The sequence below is a fragment of the Eublepharis macularius genome, chromosome 4 (genome assembly GCF_028583425.1).
Source record: "Eublepharis macularius isolate TG4126 chromosome 4, MPM_Emac_v1.0, whole genome shotgun sequence".
In the NCBI taxonomy this organism is placed as follows: Eukaryota; Metazoa; Chordata; class Lepidosauria; order Squamata; family Eublepharidae; genus Eublepharis; species Eublepharis macularius.
In genome coordinates this window covers 116,633,425-116,655,136 of record NC_072793.1, presented here as the reverse complement: position 1 = coordinate 116,655,136, position 21,712 = coordinate 116,633,425, and the positions used below count along the sequence as shown (strand labels likewise).

The following is a 21,712-nucleotide window of genomic DNA, read 5'->3' as shown; positions in this document are numbered from 1 at the left end:
AGCAGGCCACTCCCTTTGGAGTCCTCTGGATGCCACCGGGGCGGGCCGGGGAAGGAGCGCCCGCTCCCGCCTGCCTGCCTGCCTGCCGCGGCTGCCGCCGGAGGTCCTGCTCAAAAGCTCGCTCCGGGTTGCCATAGGCCGAAGCTGGCGCATGCGCGCCGCCCCCAGGATCCCGCTCCCCCCGCCCGCCTTGGAGGCTGTCGACTCGCAGGCGCTGCAACTTTTCTTCCACTTGGACGGAGCGAGGAGGGCAGCAGCGCACCGGCGCCCGAGGAGGGGCCCGCCACCCTGCGCCGCTCCGCACACCATGTCGCCGGCCCTCGCGGGGGAAGTGCCGCTGCCGAAGATGGACCGGCGCAGCCGCTGAAGCCGCCGCTCCCGTCGCGAGTCCGGAGCAGCTCGCCTCGCGTCCCCTCCCCGCACCGCCGCCTTCGCTCTCTCGCTCGCAATGGAGGGACTCCGCCTGGGCACGGCTCTGCAGCCCAGAGCGCCTGGCGGCAGCGGGTAGGCGGGCGGCGAGCGACAGGGCAAGCCTGCGGGCGCGCCCGGGAACCTCGAGCCCCGCGCTGGCTGCGGCGGCGGCAGCTACGCGAGCACCTGGGCTGGAGTGAGCTGGAAGCCGCCCGCCCGGTCCCGCCGCCTCGTCGCGACCGCGGATGGACCTTGCAAAGGAGGCTTCCTTGTCCCGTCGCCGGAGCTGCCGGCCTGGCCGCCCCTCTTCCCCGCCGCCCCGCCTGGCTGCCGAGCTCTGCCGCGGAGGATTCTGCGGCGGTCCGGGCTTTGGGCATTCTCGGTTGGATTACTTGGCTGCGAGGGTCGACTTGGCTTCCTGATTCGCTCCCCCTCCTCCGTCCCCCCTGCCCAACAATGGAGGTGAGTATTACTCAGGAGTGGGAATGCTGGAAAGCCGCTCGTTCCGCCAGACTTTGGGACGAAGCGAAAGCGACTGGGAAGAGCGAGCTTGGAAACGCGCTAATCGGGGAAAGGAGCGGAGGGGGGCGGCTTCAGACTTCTACTCCTAGTTGGGGAAGGAGAAACTGACGCGAGGGGCTTTTTAACATCGCTTTGTACCCCTTCACGGTCTTCTGCAAACCTGTTGCTCCGAAGCACTTAGACTCTCCTGCCCCGTTGGAGGGAGCATTAGGCTCGATTTCCCCCGGAATATCTCTTTGTCCTTTTCACGTCTGTACAGCTCCCTCTCCCCTTCGGGCTGACTCCCTTTCTGAGACACCTTTGCAGCGCTCTGCACGGGGCGCCTGAAGAAGAGACGGGGCCTGGCTGCCGCGGAGGCCTGTACCTTTAAGAGCAGTTGGCAGCGGGCCAGAGCAAAACCTGGACGGGCTTCTCTCCCCCCCCCTCCCAGTTCCTCGAAATTTGTTTCTCCGCTTCTGCATATGGTGGCTTTGCCGCTAGAAAGGACGCCGCTTGTCCTGGGGGAGGCAAAGGGCTTATCTCGCCCCCCTCCCAGGACCCTCTTTGATGCTCTTAGGGCTCCATGTTGAAGAGGCGGCGTGTTTGTTTTTAATTGTCAATTGTATGCTAAATTAGTTACAGTCGCGGGGTCAGCAAGAGTTCAGTTTCACCCAGAAAGTTATCTCTTTGTGGGGAGGTAGCGAAACGTGGTTTTATTTCAGTTTGGGAGCGAGGGGACAGAGTCGCAGAAATCCCCCTCCCTTTCCTCTCCCCCTCCGGGGGGTATATGAGTGGATTTCCTTGTTGCTAAACTGAAGCCCATAAAAGCTGGCAGTACTTTGTCCTCCTTTCTCCCCCCCCCCCCCAGCTCCAGGGGAAGGTGGCGGGATCGCCCGTGGCCAAACATTGGCTCGAAAACTGCCCAGCCGGCCAGGCTCTGCGATTGTTCCTGCGTTTTACAACCCACCAGAGCCGAGGGGGCTCTCGCAGCCTGCATGCCTCCTTACTTACCCAGGGCAGAGCCAGTCTTAAACAGCGACCATAAAACCAGATGCCCTAACAGGCTTTCCAGACCCCCTGTGTGTGAGTGTTTTTTAAGAGAAGGAAAAACCACCCAGGGTCGGGGGTGAGGAAGCCACCCTGGCTGGTGGGGAGGGGGCCGATCTGTAAAAGAGTTCATTTTCAGCGCTCTGCGAAGGACCCGGCCGCCTTTCAAAAGGGGCTCACGGCGACGATGAAAATGGTTTCGTCCGTACCGACTAGCTTGAGAGCGGCGAGTTCCAGCGGTCTCTAGACAGTCTTGAGACGCTTTCTGATGGCTAAAAAACAATCATTGTTGCCATACTTTCCGGGGGGGGGGGCTCTCTCGTTTAGGTTGATTTAGAAATAGTTTTTTAAAAAGGGGGAGTTGAAGAAATGACGGCGGGGGTCTCCGCAGCATCTCGGCGTTTCGTGGTTGCGGCTGCCCCCTGTTGGTGGAATGGCCACAGCCTTGGCTGACTTGCCGCTTCCTCCCTCCTTGCAAAAAAACTTTCTCTAGCGGTTACATTTTCCCTTCTAATGAGCCACTTTAAAAAGGAGGGGCGCGCGATCGCGGTAAGAGAATTGTCTTTGCCAGATTTTTTTTTTAAAAAACCTCTTTTCTCTAAAGACGACCTTTTAAAATAGCTTTTATTGGAAAGACAAAGCCAGCATGGATCCAGCTAAAAGTTCTACGTTCTCGCAGCCTAAGGTTCCATGTTGAACCGTCCCGGTCAGTTTTTCAGAGCAGCAAGAGAGAGCACAACTTCTCTTGTTGGAGGATCGCTCTCTTCCAGCCGTATCATCCAGTCTTCTTGTTTCAGTCTGCGTGGACAGACTCCTGAACTTGGACAGTCTTGCTGAGGTCACGGTTGTAGCGGGAGGATGCGCTGGAGCCTCTCGGGTGCCCAGACGGCGCGTCGCCCCACCAAAACACTTCCTCTGTGCAGAATCTGGCCTCACCCGCACCAAACGCGGGTTGGACCACGTCAAGAGCAGGTCTATTAGATTCCCCTCCTTGGCCCCGCAGACTTCGGTTATGCTGTCCCCGGAGAACCCGGATGGCTTGCTTCCCAGATGAGGTGCTGCACTCGGCGCCCTAGGAGCCATCCCAGAGCCGCTTTCTTGGTGGGTTCCGCATCGCTCATCCTCCCCAAACCCCCAGTGGTAGGTCTCGTAATGCGGCTGGAGAACTGACGTAGGAGCAGGAGACATGCCCGAGGCCACGCAGAGACTCGGTGGCAAAGGGGCGCCTGGAACCTGCAGTCAAGCCCACACTTCTGGTTACGCACCTTCCTGTCTCTCCTTCATACCTTCTGCGGGGCACATGGGCTTCCTAGTCAGGAGGCCCTTGGTGGGCTTGGTAAAGCATGCATTCTCCACAGTCCTCTGGCCTGAGAAGGGGAGCCAAGTTGGACCTCAGCGACCCATCAGAGAGACTCGCAAACTCTCGGTCTTGGCCCGAAGTCCTGCTGCTTTGTGTAGCGCTGTCTTGGGGAGGGAGGCTGCTGCGTGGGAGAAAGTGGCTGGTTTGGGGTGGTGGGGAAAATCTGTGTTCCGGGTGAGTGGTTTTAAAAACTAAAGCGTAGCCAGCGCGATCCCTTCGGGCCAGGACCAAATCTGGCCGGGAACATTCCAGGGCCAGGTATCCTCCGACCCCAGCAGAGAGTATTCTTGACTGGGCACCACAGGCACCCCAGGGGTTAGCCGGCAAAGTCTGGCCATCCTCAGTTGCCCCTGTGAGGGCCTGTCGCTTTTTCAAAAAGCGCCCCCTCCGTTTTTCCTTCCACACGTCGGCGATCGCCAAGGCAAACGGAGATTTGCAGCGTCCGAATGCCCACCTCGAAGACAAACGAGGTGAACGTAGAAGCTGACTTGTTATAGCAATCCACAAGCTGGTTAAACCGAGGCGCATTTGAGTTTGGCCGGTTGCGCCGAGCAGAAAGCCAAAGAAGCCCTCGGAGTCGCCCGTCGCTTTAGCCGCCGACATGAAATAGGCTCAAGCGCCCGAACCGCCTTCGGCAGCCAGTGGCCCTCAAGGGGGCCGGAGGAAGTGGAAGCCCATGCAGGAGCTGCTTCGATTCGGTTAAGAGCCGGCGTGGAATGGCGGGGGGACGGGGGGGGGGACGGGACGGGGGACCTCTTTGTTCCCGTCGTTATGAGAGGGCCTCGGACATCGGCCTGTTCAGTTTCAGGCATGCCAGAGAATCCAAGACCGAAACATTTAGGTAGGTGGACTTGTCAGTCATGGGACCCAATAGAACTGGCGAAGGGTTTGGCTACAAATCCCTCTCTGGGTTGCAGCTCGAAATCACCCGCGTCCTGTGCACTGCGCTAGGGACTTAAACGCCTTGCTTAGTCTGTTCCGACCCGAACTGCTCGGTTCTACGGACTAGACCTCCGGAATCAGAGCGGGACGCTGGGAATAAACACACTTAGGCCAGCTGGAGAACATTCGTTCCCACCGAACGAAACAACCCCGGAGAAGGGTGAAAGGATGCCGAACGAAAATAGTTTACTGCGGTGCTGTGCGATTTTAACGGCCTCTGCACATCTGGAGTAGCTCCGTTCACGGGCTTCCGCGGGGCTCCTGCCCAGTAAGGCCAGTGGCTCTCTCCGCCAGGATTCCCCACACACCAGCGTCCAAAATAGCCTGGAGCTGGAGCTCGGGGAGGGCTTGGACTCCGGAGCGAGTCACTGGAGTTAGATTAGAAGATTACTAAGGACTGCGAGGCCGGCTTGAGCATACGGCCTTTCGGTGGCAACGTTTTCAGCGAGAACAAGGGTGTCTGGGGAGGGGACGGGGCGCGCGTTGGGCTGTTTCTTCTCCGTGTTCGTTTCCCGCGCCCCTTCTTGGGGGGGGGGGAGCCGCCCCTCCCCGTACTGCTCTGGGAAAGCCTCCTTTTGCCCCCCTCCCAGACCTGTGCAGCCGAGGAGCGCAAACCCGAAGCGCTTCGCGCAGAGATGGCCGAGGAACGGAGCCTCTTCCAGCGTCGTCCCCCGCCCTCCAGGACGGGGTGGGGGGTCTGCTTCGTTCCGGGCCGCTTCGCTGGGCCACTCCGGACGCCCCCGAAGCTTGGGCGAGGCTCCGGCCCATCCAGACGGCCCCGCCCCCTCTCCGCCGTCCCGGTGGGGCAGCCGCGGGGGGCAAGTGCGCGTCGCAGGCAGGCTTGGCTTGTCCCCGAGCCAGGGCTCTCGTCTCCTCCGGCGGGCGGGAGGAAGAACTTGGGAAGTTTATGAGCTGAGCTGGGGAGGAGCGAGGCAGGTCGCCGGCAGCGAAAAACGTGCCTCGCAAACGCCTTCCCGTGCGAGATACCTGTCGATGATTCCCATCTGGAAGCGGATCCCGTAATTATTGCGGGGGTGGGATGGATGCGTTGCTAATTCGGAGCTGAGCGCCCCGTCTCTCTCTCTCTCTCTGTGCTTTCCCACCCTCGAACACGCCCGCTGCCGCCCCGAGCATCGGCTCCCTGCTCCACTTGTTGCTCTTCCCGCGGCCGGCAAGAAGGTGTCCGGATGGCTTTCTTAGTTAGGGACCGGGATGGTGGCGGCAGGGACGGCGGCGGGGGGGGGGGGGTCATGCAGCTGAGCCTTCCCTCGGGCTGCAAGCTGCTGCGGGGGTTTGCAGACGCTGAGCTTGCCTGGTGGGCTGGGGAAGTGAATACCTTAGAAGCCCCACCATCTCCGCTGCTGCTGTTACCCGGGAAAAGGGTAGCTGCCTCCCAAAGCAGCCGGGATTGGTTGGGCCACGTTGAAGATCTAAAGGTCTGCGCCTTTTCTCCCTTCTAGAAGTCCATGGTAGCCTCAGCCCAAGGTGGAGCTTGGTGGACGCTGGGCATGGCAATGAGGACCAAGTCCTTCTTCTTGGGTCTGGCCATCTTCTCTTCGCTTCTCCAAGTGGCGATAGAAGCCAGCTCTTGGTGGTAAGCTCTGCTTTAATATATAGCCCCCATCATCTTCACAGGGATCAACCAAACCTCCTTTATGAAACTCTGTAAGAGGAAAGAAATGTAAGATGGGCAAGGCCTTAGTTGGTCTTGCAAAAACTTCAGCCATCGGATCTCTGTCTAGGAATCCACATATTCCTCCTGTTCCTTTAGAAGGAAACATGTTTATATAGTCCTTTAAAACCATTCTCCCTTATATAGTATGAATTCAGGAGAAAGAAAATATAGTTTGTGATTGTTATAATATTCTTAAACTTAGAACTGAAGAAACTAAGAATTAAGTAAATCATAAGCTTTCTTTTCCTTTTAAAAATCTTTTTGATAGAAGAGTTGTTTTTTTTGGGGGGGGGGAATTAAACTCTAGATTCACATGTAGGATTCTTGGTTGTGCATTTGAAATGTCAGCCTTTTCTGACAATCACTTTATTTAGAGATTCTGTTTCAGCACATTTCAATTGCATAGTAAGTTTTCAGTTTTTATCAATAGTTAGTGAACTGTTTGAGGTGAATGGCACCTTAGATGCCAACAAGATTTTCAGGGCATAAACCTTTGAGAGTCAGAGCTCCCCTCTTTAGATATTGAGGTCAGTTCTCAAGACACTGGTACAAGTTTTAATTTTTGTTGTATATTATATAGAAGTATTTTCTACCTGACTTGATCTACAGAGTTGTGGGGGATCATTTTGTATCTTCTAAAAATAAAAATATGAAGGTATCATGCATAACCTGGAGCTTTGGAAGATGATGTGCTGGAGAGAGGCAAATGTGCATTTAGATAGCGACATAATTTGATGTTTGTTTCATTAACTCCATGCATGTGATTTGCTTTAACTCTCCAACCATTAAGCAAAACTGAATACAACCCCCCCCCCCCGCACTCCACATTTTGGCTGCTGTCCCCAACACACCAAGAGTTTACTTCCAAGTAAATGTCTTTAAGGCTGAATCCCACATTTGCAGAATCCATAAGCCATATTTCAGCCTGAGTTCCACATTGTTTCATGTTCACAGAATCCATGAACTGCATTTGAGGCTTTGCTTTTTAAAATATAATTCTCTCTTTATGCAGGTCTCTGGGTATGAACCACATGAATCCTATGAACCCTGTTCAGATGCCAGAGGTCTACATAATCGGAGCCCAGCCATTGTGCAGCCAGCTGGCAGGGCTTTCTCAAGGACAGAAGAAACTCTGCCACTTGTACCAAGACCACATGCAATACATTGGAGAGGGAGCAAAGACGGGGATTAAGGAATGCCAGTATCAGTTCCGCCACAGAAGATGGAATTGTAGCACTGTGGATAATAACTCTGTTTTTGGCAGAGTCATGCAGATAGGTAGGAAGTGCCTTGGAGGATGTGTGCAGTATTTATTTAATGTTCTGTGTTAAAAGATCTTGCCAGGTTTCTTATGCGCCATTGAAACCTGGCAAGAAAGGTAAAGCTTTGCTGCCTTCAGCTAGTGATGGTCTCCAGCAGCAATGGGAGCCAGCTGGTGATGTGGAAAGGGAATTCTCCACTTCTCTGCTTGGCTTAATGTAGGGAGAGAAATATAAGGAGTAGCATTTGGCCAACACAGGGTCATTTTTATGTCTGGGATACCAAAACCGTATAACAATTGGGTTTGCCTCCAGTGTACTGTACATCAGTATCTTCCAAATGATTATTTTTTATGTCTAGTTCATTTGCATGGAGTGTTTACCCAAATACTTTTGCTCTGTGAAAGAGAGATTTCAATTTGGCAGTCAAATACGTTGGCACTTGCAACCAGTGCATTTTTTCCCAAAGCTAAGTGAGTATGTAGGTGGTTGCATGCCTCTAAGTAATTATTACTGCCAATTAAAAACACTATCATAAGGATCTTTCCTATCCTTGTGTTCTGACTCGTGTTGGAAAGTTCATGTCAGCACAAACACTGCCCCTCATACAATTTAAGGACTTATTCCTCAGATCCCTTCAGTCAAATATTGGGCTCAAAGGCTGCATGTTGATCACTGTGATCTCGAAGAGTTGCTCTCCAGTTATAATAATATCCCTACTTTCAAACCTGTAATTCGCTCTGTTCTAACAACTTCTGAAAAAAGAACAGCTCATAACTTGGGAATAGTAGCAGTTCAGAATGCTAACAACTAAATCTAATTCTGAACTCTTCTTTTTGAAACAGGATAGGAAAGGATTGGAATGAGGTTACAATTAGATTAAAGGTAACTTCATTTATGAATTGAGTAGGCTTCTGCATTGCTTGAAGCGATGCTGTTAAGTCACATTGACTCTAGAAGTTAATTTTATGTAAAAATAAGCTTTACAGAATCTCAGATTAAGCTTTTTCCATGCATTTTTTAAAAATGCACTAAGTGGAAACACTGGCCTCTTGAGGATTCTCCTGCAGTCTTCTGTAACAGTTGCTGTGGAACTTACAGTATGTATCGAGGTCTCCACTGGCCTATTCTGAAAACCAAAAACATCGAATGGCAGAGGCATCACATGATTGACATCTTAAACACCAGCTTCCGACAATGCTAGCAGCTTCTCATAGACCTTCCCTTCTCACTGTTTAGCTAAGTGCAAGGATATTGAAGTGGCAGTCTGATGTGAGAATTGCCATGGTAAAACCCAGGGCTGTGGAAATATTAGAAATCATTTCAGGCTTTTACTTCCTACCTTTAACACATCTTCATTTGTTTTACTTGATTTAGGGGTTTATTAGCCACTTAAATTAATTGAAAATAGAAATGAGTTTAATGTGTTATCTAGCTCTTCAAGGTTCTGAAAAGTATATATTCATTGAGAATTAGTATATGTTATTGTTTCATAATAGGACCTGTTTTCCTGTTTGATTGATTGCTGTTTGTCTTGAAAGGGGGACAAGATTTCTACCAAACCCCTGTCTCTTGCTTATACATGCCACTAATTGATATAAATCCACTGGTGAGTTCAGCTTTGATGGAAGATAGTGCCAATCAGACCCTGGACCTTCAAGGATTTCCCCCCCCCCATTGTTAATAGAAATGATATAAATTGTAAGGACTGATGGGCTTGATATAAATCCTAGAAATTGACATATTATGTCAATTATATTATGTTGACATATTATTGATGTATTATGTCAACAACATAAGGCTGTTGTTCAAAGGTCAATAACTAATTTTCACAGTTCTTAAAAAAGAATGCACTGTTGCTGAATTTAACAAATTAAACAAATTAAAACATTGTTGGGGTGCCTATAAGGAACAAGCATTAGTGGAGAACTGAATCTTTGTACCTATTCCCAGAAACAGGTAATCCCTTTGAGTTGTAATCCTGATTGGTGAAAGTCAGTGCAACCTTTGGCATGAACTTCAGTACCACAGCATCACTGGCTTCAACAAAATGTGCCGCTTCCTTGCTTTTGAATGATACTGGAAAATTAGTTACATAATAGGAGGGAAGTAAGTGTGTTGTTGGAGGGAGAGAGAGCAATAAACTGCAACAATGCAATGCTTAAAAAAATAAATCTGTAATCGGGCCTCCTGAGGGTAGAACAGTTCTACTGCCTTGGCTATAATAGTGGAATCTGTGCTGCGGGTTTGGAGAGTTTGTCTATGAAAATATGACTTTGAATCTGGATGCAGTTTTGAGTAAATTCTTGCAGCTTGTTAAAAACCAATACTGCACTCCTGCATACAGGCAGGCTGCTTAAATCCCATTGATGCTCCTGGATGTTAATGGCCTAACTCTGTTCAGGATGGCAGCCCAAATTCCCTTTGGGGAAAGGTAAAATTGCATCTCTGTGGGGAAGTATTTCTTTTTATTCCTTTGGAAATGGACACAAAAATTACAATAAAATTCTTTTTGATGATATAGGGAAAGCATGTTTATGCTCTTCTAAGCCAGGCAGTTCTAAACCAGCAAACATTCTGCTGGCCACAAGACTTTTGATAATGTCAAGGATGATGAAACTTGCCTTAAACATGCTCTTCCAGTGTATGAAAGTGAGTTTCATGGCACAGGATAAAACTTGCTCAAATTATTCCTGCTCTCACTCCAGCAAATCAGCTTTCTTCTACCTGTTGTTTCCCTTTATAAATCTGCTCATTTTCTAACAGTTTGCCTTTATTCACATTTTAAAAGAATCCAGCATTCTTCTAGAATATATGGAAAAGTAGATTAGAGAAAGGCAAAACTTGCGAATCTCATTACCATTCTAGTGGAGTTTTTCCATAACGTGCATAATACAGGGTTATTTGAGTCTCCTTTAAAGATATAACAAATAGTTCCCATCACTTTTTAAAAAGAATAAGTAGCCCACAGATACGTTATTCAGGGGTTGGAGGACTTGGAATGATATGGAGCATCTCTTGGATATTGGTGTATTTTCAGATATGGACTTTGGTGTGCAACTCTCAGTGTCTGATCCTCTTAAAAGAGGTCTGTGGCTTTTAGTTTCATTTCATAGAACAGCTTGTCGGAGCAATGCTTTTCTGAAGTTGACTGGTTTGTTTTTTGGAATGAGTTAATATTTATAATTATCTAAAACCCCGGATTCTTGGTATGAAATATCTCTCAGGAACATGACTGTAAAACTTGCTGGCTTTTAAACCTTGTGGAGTATCCCAGGGAGAACCTCTTGAGGGTTAACTTTCAAAAATAGCTTAGGCCCAATTCCTTGGTCGTTTGGGAATTCCTGCTGTGAAGGGGTGTGAGGACTGGGACCATAATTTTGGCTTCTTTTCTGAAGAACTGGAAATGCGAGTTTCCAGTAGACTAGAAGCAAACTTCGACTTTGGCAAAATGTATTACAGCTGTTAATGTTGCACTGTCTTTTCCTATCAAGTGAAGTTTGACTAGCTGAATTCTATCTGGGTAAAGTGGGGATGAGGTAATGTTTTAAGAAATGAATTTCCTTTCATGCTGTCCTGTAAAAACTACCATAATAGGTTTATTTTAAAAAATCTATTAAAAGCTACTTAAAACCAACAAATAAATATATATAAAGTACATGATATTTTCTTATTAGAGTAATTAGCTTACTTTGATATAGAAAAAATTCTTTGAGCAGCTGTTTTCAAAACCAGTGTCCCAAATAAAAGTGTTTTTATGTGGTTTCTCCAGTCTGCACTTTGTCTAATATCAAAAATCATGGTTAAATATGGTACCTTGTTCCTTTGTTACAATTTACTTTAAAAAAAAGTACATTAATCATTGGTTTTGAAGGTGGGGGTAGGGGGGCTCATAATGCAATGCATAGTGATCTCTTGCCCTTTACTGAATAGTATATTTTTTCCCTTGCAGGCAGCAGGGAGACTGCCTTCACTTATGCTGTCAGTGCTGCTGGAGTGGTAAATGCAATGAGCCGGGCCTGCCGAGAGGGGGAGCTCTCTTCCTGTGGTTGCAGCAGGGCTGCCCGACCGAAAGATTTACCTCGGGACTGGCTGTGGGGTGGCTGTGGGGACAACATTGACTATGGCTATCGCTTTGCCAAGGAATTTGTGGATGCCCGTGAGCGAGAGAGAATATATCAGAAAGGATCTTACGAGAGTTCTAGGATCTTGATGAACCTACATAACAATGAGGCAGGGAGAAGAGTAAGTAGTCAAAGATAATTTTTTTTCTGCAGTTTTCTCTTATATTAATATTGGAAATGTGGTTTCCAAGCACCATTTGGTTTACTGAATATATTTCTGAAATATGTGCCTGTGGACTTTGCAAGATGCATTTTCGTTGCAATTATTTTCCTGTGAGCCTTGATGGCTGAGATCAGAAATGTACAATACTTCTCTTTAGATGCAGAAGAGAAATGTCTTTCAGTTCAAATGAGAGAGGGAGGCAATGGAAGGAGGAGAAAGAGCTTGTGAGTTGAGTGGCAATACAAGGGCAATTGGCTAGTTGCCTTCCTCCACAAAGCTCCGAGTACATCTTTCCCCCTCAGGATGTTCTAGTAAAATTGTCAAAGTCACAGCGAATTTTATGCAGAACAGGATTTTATTGGTTTATGTTTCCAACCAATGCAGTTTTCTTTGGAGAGGAACAACGAAGCACCGTGATTCCTGGAGTGAAACCTTTTTGCATGGGGGCTATTTTCCTTCTTCCTTGTGAAGCTGTGAAAAAAAGTCCCTTTGCTTTATTATTAGAAAACATGTTCTTCTGTGGTGGAAGTTTGGTTTTTATGGCTTTTTTAATCTTCAAAATCTTTCAAACGGACGAGTGTAAACTTCTTTTTATTGCTCTGAAATGAAAGAGCCAAAGTCATTATTTTCCTAGAACTGACGGTGCCAGCGAGTAGTCGGTTGGAGACTTTTTACACTCATGTTTCAAGGTGAATTAGGATGAAGGATAATTGAAAATTAATAGCATTTAAATGTGAGAAGAAGGCATCTGAAAGCAATGGAAAGGCCAATTTTCTGCTCAACAGAAGAAAAATGACTTTTCACAGTTGCCTACATAGCCTTCCAGTGGTTCCTTGTTCCCCCACCCCCTTTGAGCTCCCTTCCTCCTGTGCCATTTGGCAAAGTTTGAACCCACCTTCCTCCTTTTAATGCAGGGTGGAAGTGGCATTTAGCATTCACCTAATGTGTCAGACCCCAGGATTTGGGGGGCTGTGTCAACATTGACTCATGTCTATTTATACCAGGTAAATTATCAAGGTCTCTTTGCCAAAACATTACAAAGAGGATATTGGGATATAGGCTTGTCCCTCACCTAGAGGTGTTGCGGGGGGGGGGGGGGGGGGGGTTCTAGCTTGGTTGGAGTTTTTCTGCTGTGCATGAAGATTGGTGTGGAAGAGAAATCTGGGTGGAAAGTATGCAGTTGGTGCTGCTACCTTTCTCAGAGGATGAAGAGAAAAGAAAATTCTGATCTCCAAGACAAGTATTGGCAGGCCAATCAATCGTATGTCTAATCAATAATGATTTATTCATAGCAAGTTAGAAAGATAAATTCAAAGGGCTACTCTGATTGGAGTCTAGAGGCTGCACACACACCCATTTCTCTTTGGAATGTTTCACCTATAACTCCCATCCCACACAACTGCTCTTTAACTGCACTTGAGATTTTTAAAAAATCTGGAATTACATAAGAGGTCAGTTCAAAGGGGAATTGCCATCAGAGCATGCGTAACATCCCCCTTCTTAGTGCTTCCCTTGAACAGCTGTTCTGCCTAACCCCCCCCCCCCCACACACACACAGCGAAGAGTGCAGGTTAACCAATATTAGATGCTTTTAACAGCCATTTATTTCAATGGGAGCAAATATAAATGTCTGCTTTAATCTCTTCAGATGAAATCAGTAACATTTAAATGACTGAATGTGGTTGGATTAAGCCCTGTTGTTGTTTTTTTTAATTTAGAGGTTAGAGAGAAGATTAGAGGGTTCAAGAGGGATATTTTTGAAAGGTAAACTTTGGAGGAAAAAGCATACACACAAGATTACCTAAATTGTGCCATTCTGAATCCCAGTTTAGAGGCGCAATCCAGCAAAATTTTATAACTTCTGCCAAGGAGGAGGTTTTAAAGCAAACAGAGCCCATTCTGGCGCTTCCTCCTCTGCCTCCCCACAAAGACAGAGAGGAAAGGACAAAAAAGCCCAACAGCCCAGCAAAGTGGCTCAAAAGGAGTCCATCAGCATGAAAAGAGGGAGCGATTACAGACCTTGTGGGGAAGAAACCTCTTCAAATAGTGAACTAGATGAGAGGGATGAGGGTGACTTCTTGTCTGATGAAGATGAAGGGGAAATAGAGAACCCAGAATAATCTAAGAGATTCTTTAAGAGTGAAGAGTACCAATACCTATTATTTAAAACTTATTATTTATTTATTTAAGTTATTTATTTAAACTTATTATTTGTGGCAGCATTGGAACTTCAAGAGTCTCCCTTGGTGGAAGACCAGTCCTCTGCAGCTCCTGGACACAAAAATAGACCCAAAGGAAATAAAGAGTTTTTTCCTAGAGCCAGTATATCAGAAAGGGTCTTCTCATGTCCAGAATTTTTTGAGAAATGGTTGAGGGCTGAGTGGGCAAAATCTATGGCAAATTGACAACTCCTGGGATTTATAAAGAAATCAGATGCTTTATCGTCTTTCACCAATGAGTTCTTACAGGTCCCATTTCTTGCAGCAAAATCCCGCAAAATCCCTTTGCCTTGGCTTAGTCCCATTGCACTGGGACTTGGTTGTGGTGCATGTTTGGCTGGATTGTGTTTTCAAATTGTATTTTTATATCAGTCTTTCACTAGATCAAGAAGAAGCATCTAAAACACACACACACACACACACATTACCATTACAAACCAGAACCACAGAAATCCCCCCAAAGTCAGCAGGCAGCTAACTTCCTCATCATTTTTCTCCCTTTCACTGGCTACTATTAATTGCTAGCAACATTTTCTCATCCCAATTCAAAATGAGTTTCCCCTAAAAAGAGCTAATGTGGGATCAGTTTAGATTATGCTTGTATTCACTCATGTTAAAAATTGTTCCATTCTCAACTTCAGGCCTTGTTGTGATTGTGACGCCCAATATAGTCAATAATGTGACAAGGACTGAACATCCCCTTCGTGGGTCTCTTTCTTTCCCACAAATTTACTTTCCACTAGCAGAAAATGAGGAAAGGGCGGCTCGAAGGAGCAACTGCTCCTTAGACCTGCCCAGATACTTCCAATAGATACTTCTTAGTGTAAAGATCCCTGGGAATTTTAATTTGCCAGGGATTGGGAGTTTAAGTAAGATTCCAGAAGTCCAAGCAAATTATGCTTCCCAGGAAACTGTGTTGGGAAATGCCTGATAGTAAGGATTTAGGCTCTAATAGAAATTCAAGGAACAGCCCTTTGCTTTGTGGCCCTGTCCATCACTGGTGCAGGAAATAAAGCTTGGAGGATAGGAATGGGCTAGGGCAATTTGAAATAGAGCCCAGTTTTATTCATGAGCTGAGCCAAAACGTAAAGGGTTTTGGCTTGGATTACAGTCATTTGTTGTTTTTGTCAACCAGGTGGGATCATTTCTGAATCCTCTTTCTCATCTCAAGAGGTCTTCTTTGTCCCTCTTTATCTCTTGGTCAACAGCTTTACTCTGGCCACTGGGAATATGCTGCAGTGATCCCCTCTTCCATCTCAGAGCCCAGAAACAACATTGTGAGGTCAAGAACAAAAGCAGTCTAGTGGCTCTTTGAAGAACTAACAGAGTTGTTGAAGCATAAGCTTTTGTGAGCCCACTTTATCAGAGGCACAACACAGATTTCTAGCTGGCAGAATACATACATAGCAGAGAGGGGGGAGAGAGAACAGTGAGGTTAAAATGCTATGAAATGCAGTATGTATCAGGTACATTTTTAGCTTGTCTTTCTTCGGGGCAACATACATGGTTCCCCTTTATCCATGCAATCCTCACAACAACCCTGTCAGGTAGGTTAGGCTGAGAGACAGTACTAGATACTCTGTCTGACACTCTATCCTCCATATTACGCTGGCTATCTGTGCTTTGCCACATAGCTGTGAATAGTAACTCCCCCTCCCCCTGTTACTGTTCTGACATTTACTGTTCTTCAATAAAGGCTTAGAGAATTGGCCTGCTCCTCTCAGCTGAGCCTGGAGTGTGAATCTGCTCTCCAAACAGGGTGCATGCAAGTCCAGAACTCCCAGGCTCACACGATCCGCTGGCCTCAGCCTCCCTGGTGCCTGAGATTACAAGCATGCACCACAGTGCCAGGCTTTTCAATAAAGGAACATCTAAGGGAGAGTCCAATGTGAAATTTTTGAATCAGAATCATCAGTAGGCTTGATTTCATCAGCCAGGAGTTAACAGACCTAACACCTTTTGGACAATTCCGAAAGGCTGTCTGTCCATGTTAGTCTGTTCTGTCAAAGTTAGGCAGAAATTATGCAATGCTTTTTGAGAGCAACCAAGCTTATTTCAGCATGCATTTTTGTGAGTATGCTGGAATATATACATTCAAATGTATGTATGTATATATGTATGTATTCATTCCTATTTGGAGGCTAACTTTGGTTAGCCATAAACCATAGCTCACCAGATCTGAATGTCACAGCAGCCTAGATCATTAACAGTGACTAGGTAGTGAATGGCTTTGTTTGCAAAAGCTTGGCCATTAATTTTAGTGGTGGAAGCCAATCTAGGTCAATGTGAACTAGGCAGCCAGGATATCCGATAGTCAGGATATGCAATAAGGCATATGAGGCTTCAGATCAGGGTATTTCTCCAGTGACCCAGAAACAATTAAGTTAGGAAACAGAGACCATCTTTTCAATCTGTCAGCTGCCCATTCCTATTTCACTCATTGCGGATGCTGAAGCAACACATGGAAGCTACTTTAATTCAAGTGGTGGTCATCACCATCTGGTGAGCTGTTTCTGTTTGGCAGCTCCTCACATGGGCTCATCAAGTTTAAAGATGATATAAGGGGCTACCTCTGAGCATAGATCCACTTATCCTATAGCAGGGTTAGGGGACATCCCATGTCATCTTTCTAATTGATGATAGTAAGGACTGAGTTTGGATTTTCTGCTTGCCAAGTCATGTACTGTACCACTGTGTGTCCTTCCCTCCTTCCTAATCCAAATGCTCATGGCTGGGGGTGGGGGATGGAAAAAATTGCCCAGTGCATGCATGAACTGCAACTTATTGCATCCTCCAGTGGGGACAATACCAGCTCTGAGAACACCAAGAGGACTTGATTTATACATGAGTATTACACATATTCTCCCTATGACTAGAGAAGGTAATGCATTTTAAATAACTGATATACTACATGGGAAGTTTTCCCACTAACTGGAAAATGCAAAACAAGACTTACTTTTATTGTAGGCAACTTTTTAAAAAAGCAAATGCATTGACAAGTGGACCATTCAACAGTTCCTCCTTTTGTAGGGCATCCTGCATTTTCCATGTATTGGCCAAGAGCTAAAGCAAAGAGGTCTATATTTCTAAAGGTAGCAAGAGAAGGTAAAGCAAGTTTCAGTGGTTCCTCACAATACACACCACTTGAAATTGAACACTTGCCTGGGTGCACCTCAAAAAAATGACTGTAGTGAGACAGAGGAGGACATGCTGTAGATTGTGATGGCTTACTGTTAGGAAGGCCATGTTGGTTACATTTTGCAACAGTTATACTGACCTTTTTCTGTCTCCTTTAGACGGTGTATAGCTTGGCAGACGTGGCCTGTAAATGTCACGGTGTGTCTGGATCCTGCAGTTTGAAGACCTGTTGGCTACAGCTGGCTGACTTCCGCAAAGTTGGTGATGCGCTGAAGGAGAAATATGATAGTGCAGCAGCTATGAAACTCAACACCCGGGGCAAGCTGGTGCAGGTGAACAGCCGCTTCAATCCACCAACCATCCATGACCTTGTGTACATTGATCACAGCCCTGACTACTGCGTGCGCAATGAGAGCACTGGCTCCCTGGGCACGCAGGGCCGGCTCTGCAATAAGACTTCAGAAGGCATGGATGGCTGTGAACTCATGTGCTGCGGGCGCGGCTATGATCAGTTCAAGACAGTGCAGACAGAACGCTGCCACTGCAAGTTCCATTGGTGCTGCTATGTGAAATGCAAGAAGTGCACAGAAATTGTGGACCAGTTTGTCTGCAAATAGGTGGGAATGGGTGGGAAGAGCTCTTCCAGTCTACCAGCAGCGGTCAATGTCCCAAGATTATTTCCACTCTTATTTATAGAGCCTAATGGGTTGCTTTCCTTGTTTATATATTAAAAAAAATCTTTTTACAAAGAGAAGTGATGGGAAATGTTGCTGCACCCGGCTCAGACTGTGCATAGTTTTATATTTTTTGAAACAATGGGGGAGAACCTGAGAGAATATTTATTTTACACAACCAGAATTAAAACTTAAAAAAAAATAGATTAGTTAAAGGGAAATTCAACCTATCCTCATATAATCTCATGAATAACACAGTACATATGCAGTAGATAAGGTGGGATCAGAACATGGTCCATATGGGCTCAGTGACATACAAATCTGTACATGATGTTTCTTCTTAGCGTTTGTGACCAAAAGTATGGAAATGGTCAGATGCAACACTGAGTGGTGTGTCCACAAGGCTTAGCACGGAAGCTGCCTCAGCACTGGTCATGTGGCAACAAGAATAAATGGATTGCATAAATTTTCACCTGAACTACTAGGTGATATTCAAAGGCCCATCAACTTAATGTGGTGTTTTGCATTTACATTTGACATTCCTGTGATAATGCATTACATGAATAGAACTGCACATGACAGTAATTTCCAGCTCACTTGTTGGCACCATACACATAATGCACTTTCTCAGAAGTTGCAGGGGACAGAAGGAAACATATTTGGGGAATGGGATAAGGCCAATTCTTGCTTCCAACAACTAGCAAAACCAGTGGGCAGAACATGCGCCTTTGACTTCACAGTATAGATCAAAGCAGACTTTGGAACATTTCCACTTGGAGTAGAATGTGCCCATCTCATGCACATTTAGAACGCCTTTACTGCCTTACAAAGAATATCAAAGAGTTAGCTGAGGAATTTTCTGCACAGTGTGGACTAGTTGACGGCACTGGAGTGGAAACTGCTGCACTATTGTGCTCAAAAAGTCCTTTAAAAAAACAAACAAACCCGAGTTGTCTTCATTTGAAAACATTTTTCCCCTTTTCTAAAAAGTGGTGTGAGTACTTGGATCCCTTTTGAAACATGAGCTGAGTGACAGCATTGTGGAATTTTGGAAACTTTGAGTTGATGATGCAATACTTTGAGGTTTTAACAAGTGGTTCAATGCAGCGTTGCAGCAACGGCCTCTTCATCATCCTCTGTTCTTTAGAAAAAACTGCACAGTGCTTTAGAAATATATTGCGGCTATGCACAAACTGCTTAGACTATACATGAGCAGTTTACTTATATACGGGAAAACTATGGTCTGCTGGTGTCTGGTATGTCAAACCCTTTTTATACATATATGTTGTCAGTACAAACCAATGATTTTTTAAAAAAAATATAAACCTGTTCAAGTTACCAGAAGAATTTCTTTGTTTAGACTAAGCATATTATTGCCGTCTACCCACAAAGCTCTTTTTACTATCTAATGAGTCACGTAAAGAGCAATCCTAAGCAAGTCCAATCAGAATTCTATTCAAGGCTATTTGTGGGACTTACTCCTAACAAAGTCTTCTTAGGCTGACGCTGTTAAGGGTTTTTCTTTAGGTTCGATTCCAGCCTCTCTTTGCAAAGTGTCATAGCACAGAGATATTGAAAAGTCAGTCTGTCACAAATTAACTTCAGTTTTTGTCAGAAGGCTGAGAGGAATCATATGATCCTAGTTATTAAAGCTTCTGCTGTATAAACCTTCCAGTATGAGTTGTGTATTTGGCCAGCTGGTACAGGATCATAATGCGTCACTTTACAATTGCTAACAATCTTCCTTCTTACTTTTCCCACAAGGGCATTATTGCTGATAATGGAAACAGATGTATGAAGGTTTCCCACGCAAATGGTGGCCCAATTTCCCCGTCAAAGGAAGAATGAATATATTTGTTTTCCCACTTGCCACAAACTCATTGTCTTTTTTCATTGCTTCCAGCAGCACTCCCCAAACTCATTCTGCTCAATAAATGAAGCAGGTTGGAGTGTATGCCTGGCTTCCACCATAGAATTACAGTACTAGAAGCTTTAATTTCTCACAAGCCTACAAGCTGCCACGTTAATCCCATCACAATGATCATTTTTTAGATGATGATGGCTATTAATTTATTGTGCAAAGAAATATTTACCTCTATGGTTCCTGGTGTTTGCAAATCAATGTCAACATTTTTTTAAAAAATAAAGCACTAGTTCATTGAATATGTCACTTTTGGTTTTTATTATACAAAAACCGTGATCCTTTTGAATACATCGTATCACCTACTTTTCATAAGAGCTACTCTCTGTGAGCAGAGGGAAGGCTAATGATCCTAGCTATTAAAATACTATTTAATGTAAAATATTTCACTTGTGTTCATCAGATATTATGTAAATCTACTATGTCCTCTTCTTTGTTCTGTACATTTAATGTACATATTTCCATCTTGTGTGATTTGTATATTTCACTGGTTTTTTTAAAAAGGGCTTATGCCATAATGGAAGATAGATTATAAAAATAAAATGTTGGTTATATATTGGGAGGTGGTTTTAATTCTTCTAGAAGAGGGTTTGTTAAGCAGCAAACAATGCTGATGGGAAAAAAATTACTATGTAGCAACGTAAAAAACCAGGAGCACTTACACTGATTCTTAATCTGAACTTTTAGTTGTGTATGTATATCACTTAGACAGCAATCCTAAGCAATTTATTGATGTAACAACTTGGTGTCAGTGAAGAGTTTTGCATAACCCTGGAACTTCTGCTAAATTGCATTAGAATTTTGAAAACTCCCAGTCTTCCCATAGTGAACTCCCCCTCCCCCAGGATTTAGATGAGAATGCATGTGTATGAAGGGGCCCTGCATGTGTGGTTCCCCTTTGCTGATTCAGTAGCCGGCACAGCCTGTTTAAAAACTGAAATCTTTCTGATGCAGGAGGTAGAACTGACTTTGGTCCCTGTGCTATTTCTTCTCTGCCAAAAAGGGCTTTGGAGGCACAGCCCCAATGGTCATGGGCTACTTCTTATGCCTTGTGCTGGCTATATGCTTTTAAAATGGAACAAAAGGCATCCATGAGGATCAAAAGTGAGGAAGAAAGAATGGGGAAAGCCTATGATTAGTATTTTCCAAACTGTCACAAAGATTTTTTTTTAAAGGGGTTTCATTTAATTGCATGGAGGAGAGTGCAAATTAGCTCCAGTGCTGATCAAGCTACCCGTGTTCTTAAGAGGTGGCTTGGGATGTACTTGCTAAGGAGCTATAGCTATGATTTTCAAAACTGTCATTGAACATTCCTAGAAGAGAGAGTTAGCTAAGAGTACAAGGTTGTCCATGATGCCTTCTGCAGTTCCATCTGTGTGCGCCATGTTCTGAACAGGCCAGAGAATAGGAGAGAATTCCAGCCCCTTGACTAGTGGCATTGATTCAGGACACTGGAAGCCAATGAAGAAGCCTTCTGTTTTGTTTCTTTTGTTTGTGGCCATCCAACTTCACAGCAGAGGCAGATTTATTTATTTACTTCGTTTATACACCATCTTTCTTCCCAATGGGGACTCAAAGCAGCTTACATCATTCTCTTATCCTCTATTTTATCCTCACAACAGTCTTGTGAGGTAGGTTGGGCTGAAACTGTGGGCTGGCCTGTGGTCACCCAGTGAGCTTCTATGGCAGAGTGGGGATTCCAGATCCTAGTCCAACACTCTAACCGCTATACCACACTGGCTCTCGCTTAAATGGATTGGCCATTTAATTTACAAGCAAGTTTTTCTGTGGGCCGCAAGTAACTAGGAGCAAGCAGATCTGAGCCTCAGGAGCTGCTTGGCCTGGACTCCTCATCAGCAATGGCCATTGTTGTCAGCTTACCAAGTGTCTCCTCCTGCACTGATTCTAGTAAGGGGAATAACAGTATCTGCTCTTACATCCTGCTCTTCAAGACAGATTAGTGCCCCACTCAGAGCAGTGAACAAAGTCAGTGTTGTTATCCCTACGATGCAGCTGGGAAACTGGGGCTGGGAGGAGTGGCTTATCCAAAGCCACCCTTGGCAGTAGTGGGAGTTTAACCAGCTGATTCACAGCCCAGCTACTTAACCACTATAGCGGGTGACATAATGCTGCCCATTGCCTGCCCCACTGAGCTGAGAGGCCCTGTGCTGCTGGCTTGTACCACAGCAGGGGCCACGTGGCCTGTCTTGATCCAGGGCTGCTTTCACTCCCCAGTTCACTCCTGATTCACAGTGCAAGTTTTCTTTAAGGAACTAAA

The 21,712-nt window shown here is 45.8% G+C and overlaps 1 protein-coding gene across 2 annotated transcripts; it reads left to right on the top strand.

Annotated features, from left to right (window-relative positions):
* The first annotated feature begins 271 nt into the window (after window positions 1–271).
* Window positions 272–19,990, top strand: WNT5A (Wnt family member 5A). 2 transcript variants are annotated; one of them, XM_054977036.1, is made up of 6 exons: window positions 277–873; window positions 5,722–5,855; window positions 6,949–7,214; window positions 11,148–11,440; window positions 16,998–17,171; window positions 19,278–19,990. In XM_054977036.1, exons 1-6 carry the CDS (start codon window positions 868–870, stop codon window positions 19,359–19,361), a joined length of 957 nt encoding a protein of 318 aa, XP_054833011.1. In that variant the 5' UTR covers window positions 277–867; the 3' UTR covers window positions 19,362–19,990. The 2 variants fall into 2 exon arrangements, with proteins under 2 accessions (XP_054833010.1, XP_054833011.1); XM_054977035.1 differs by having other exon boundaries at window positions 272–873; window positions 16,998–19,990.
* Window positions 19,991–21,712: the final 1,722 nt, after the last annotated feature.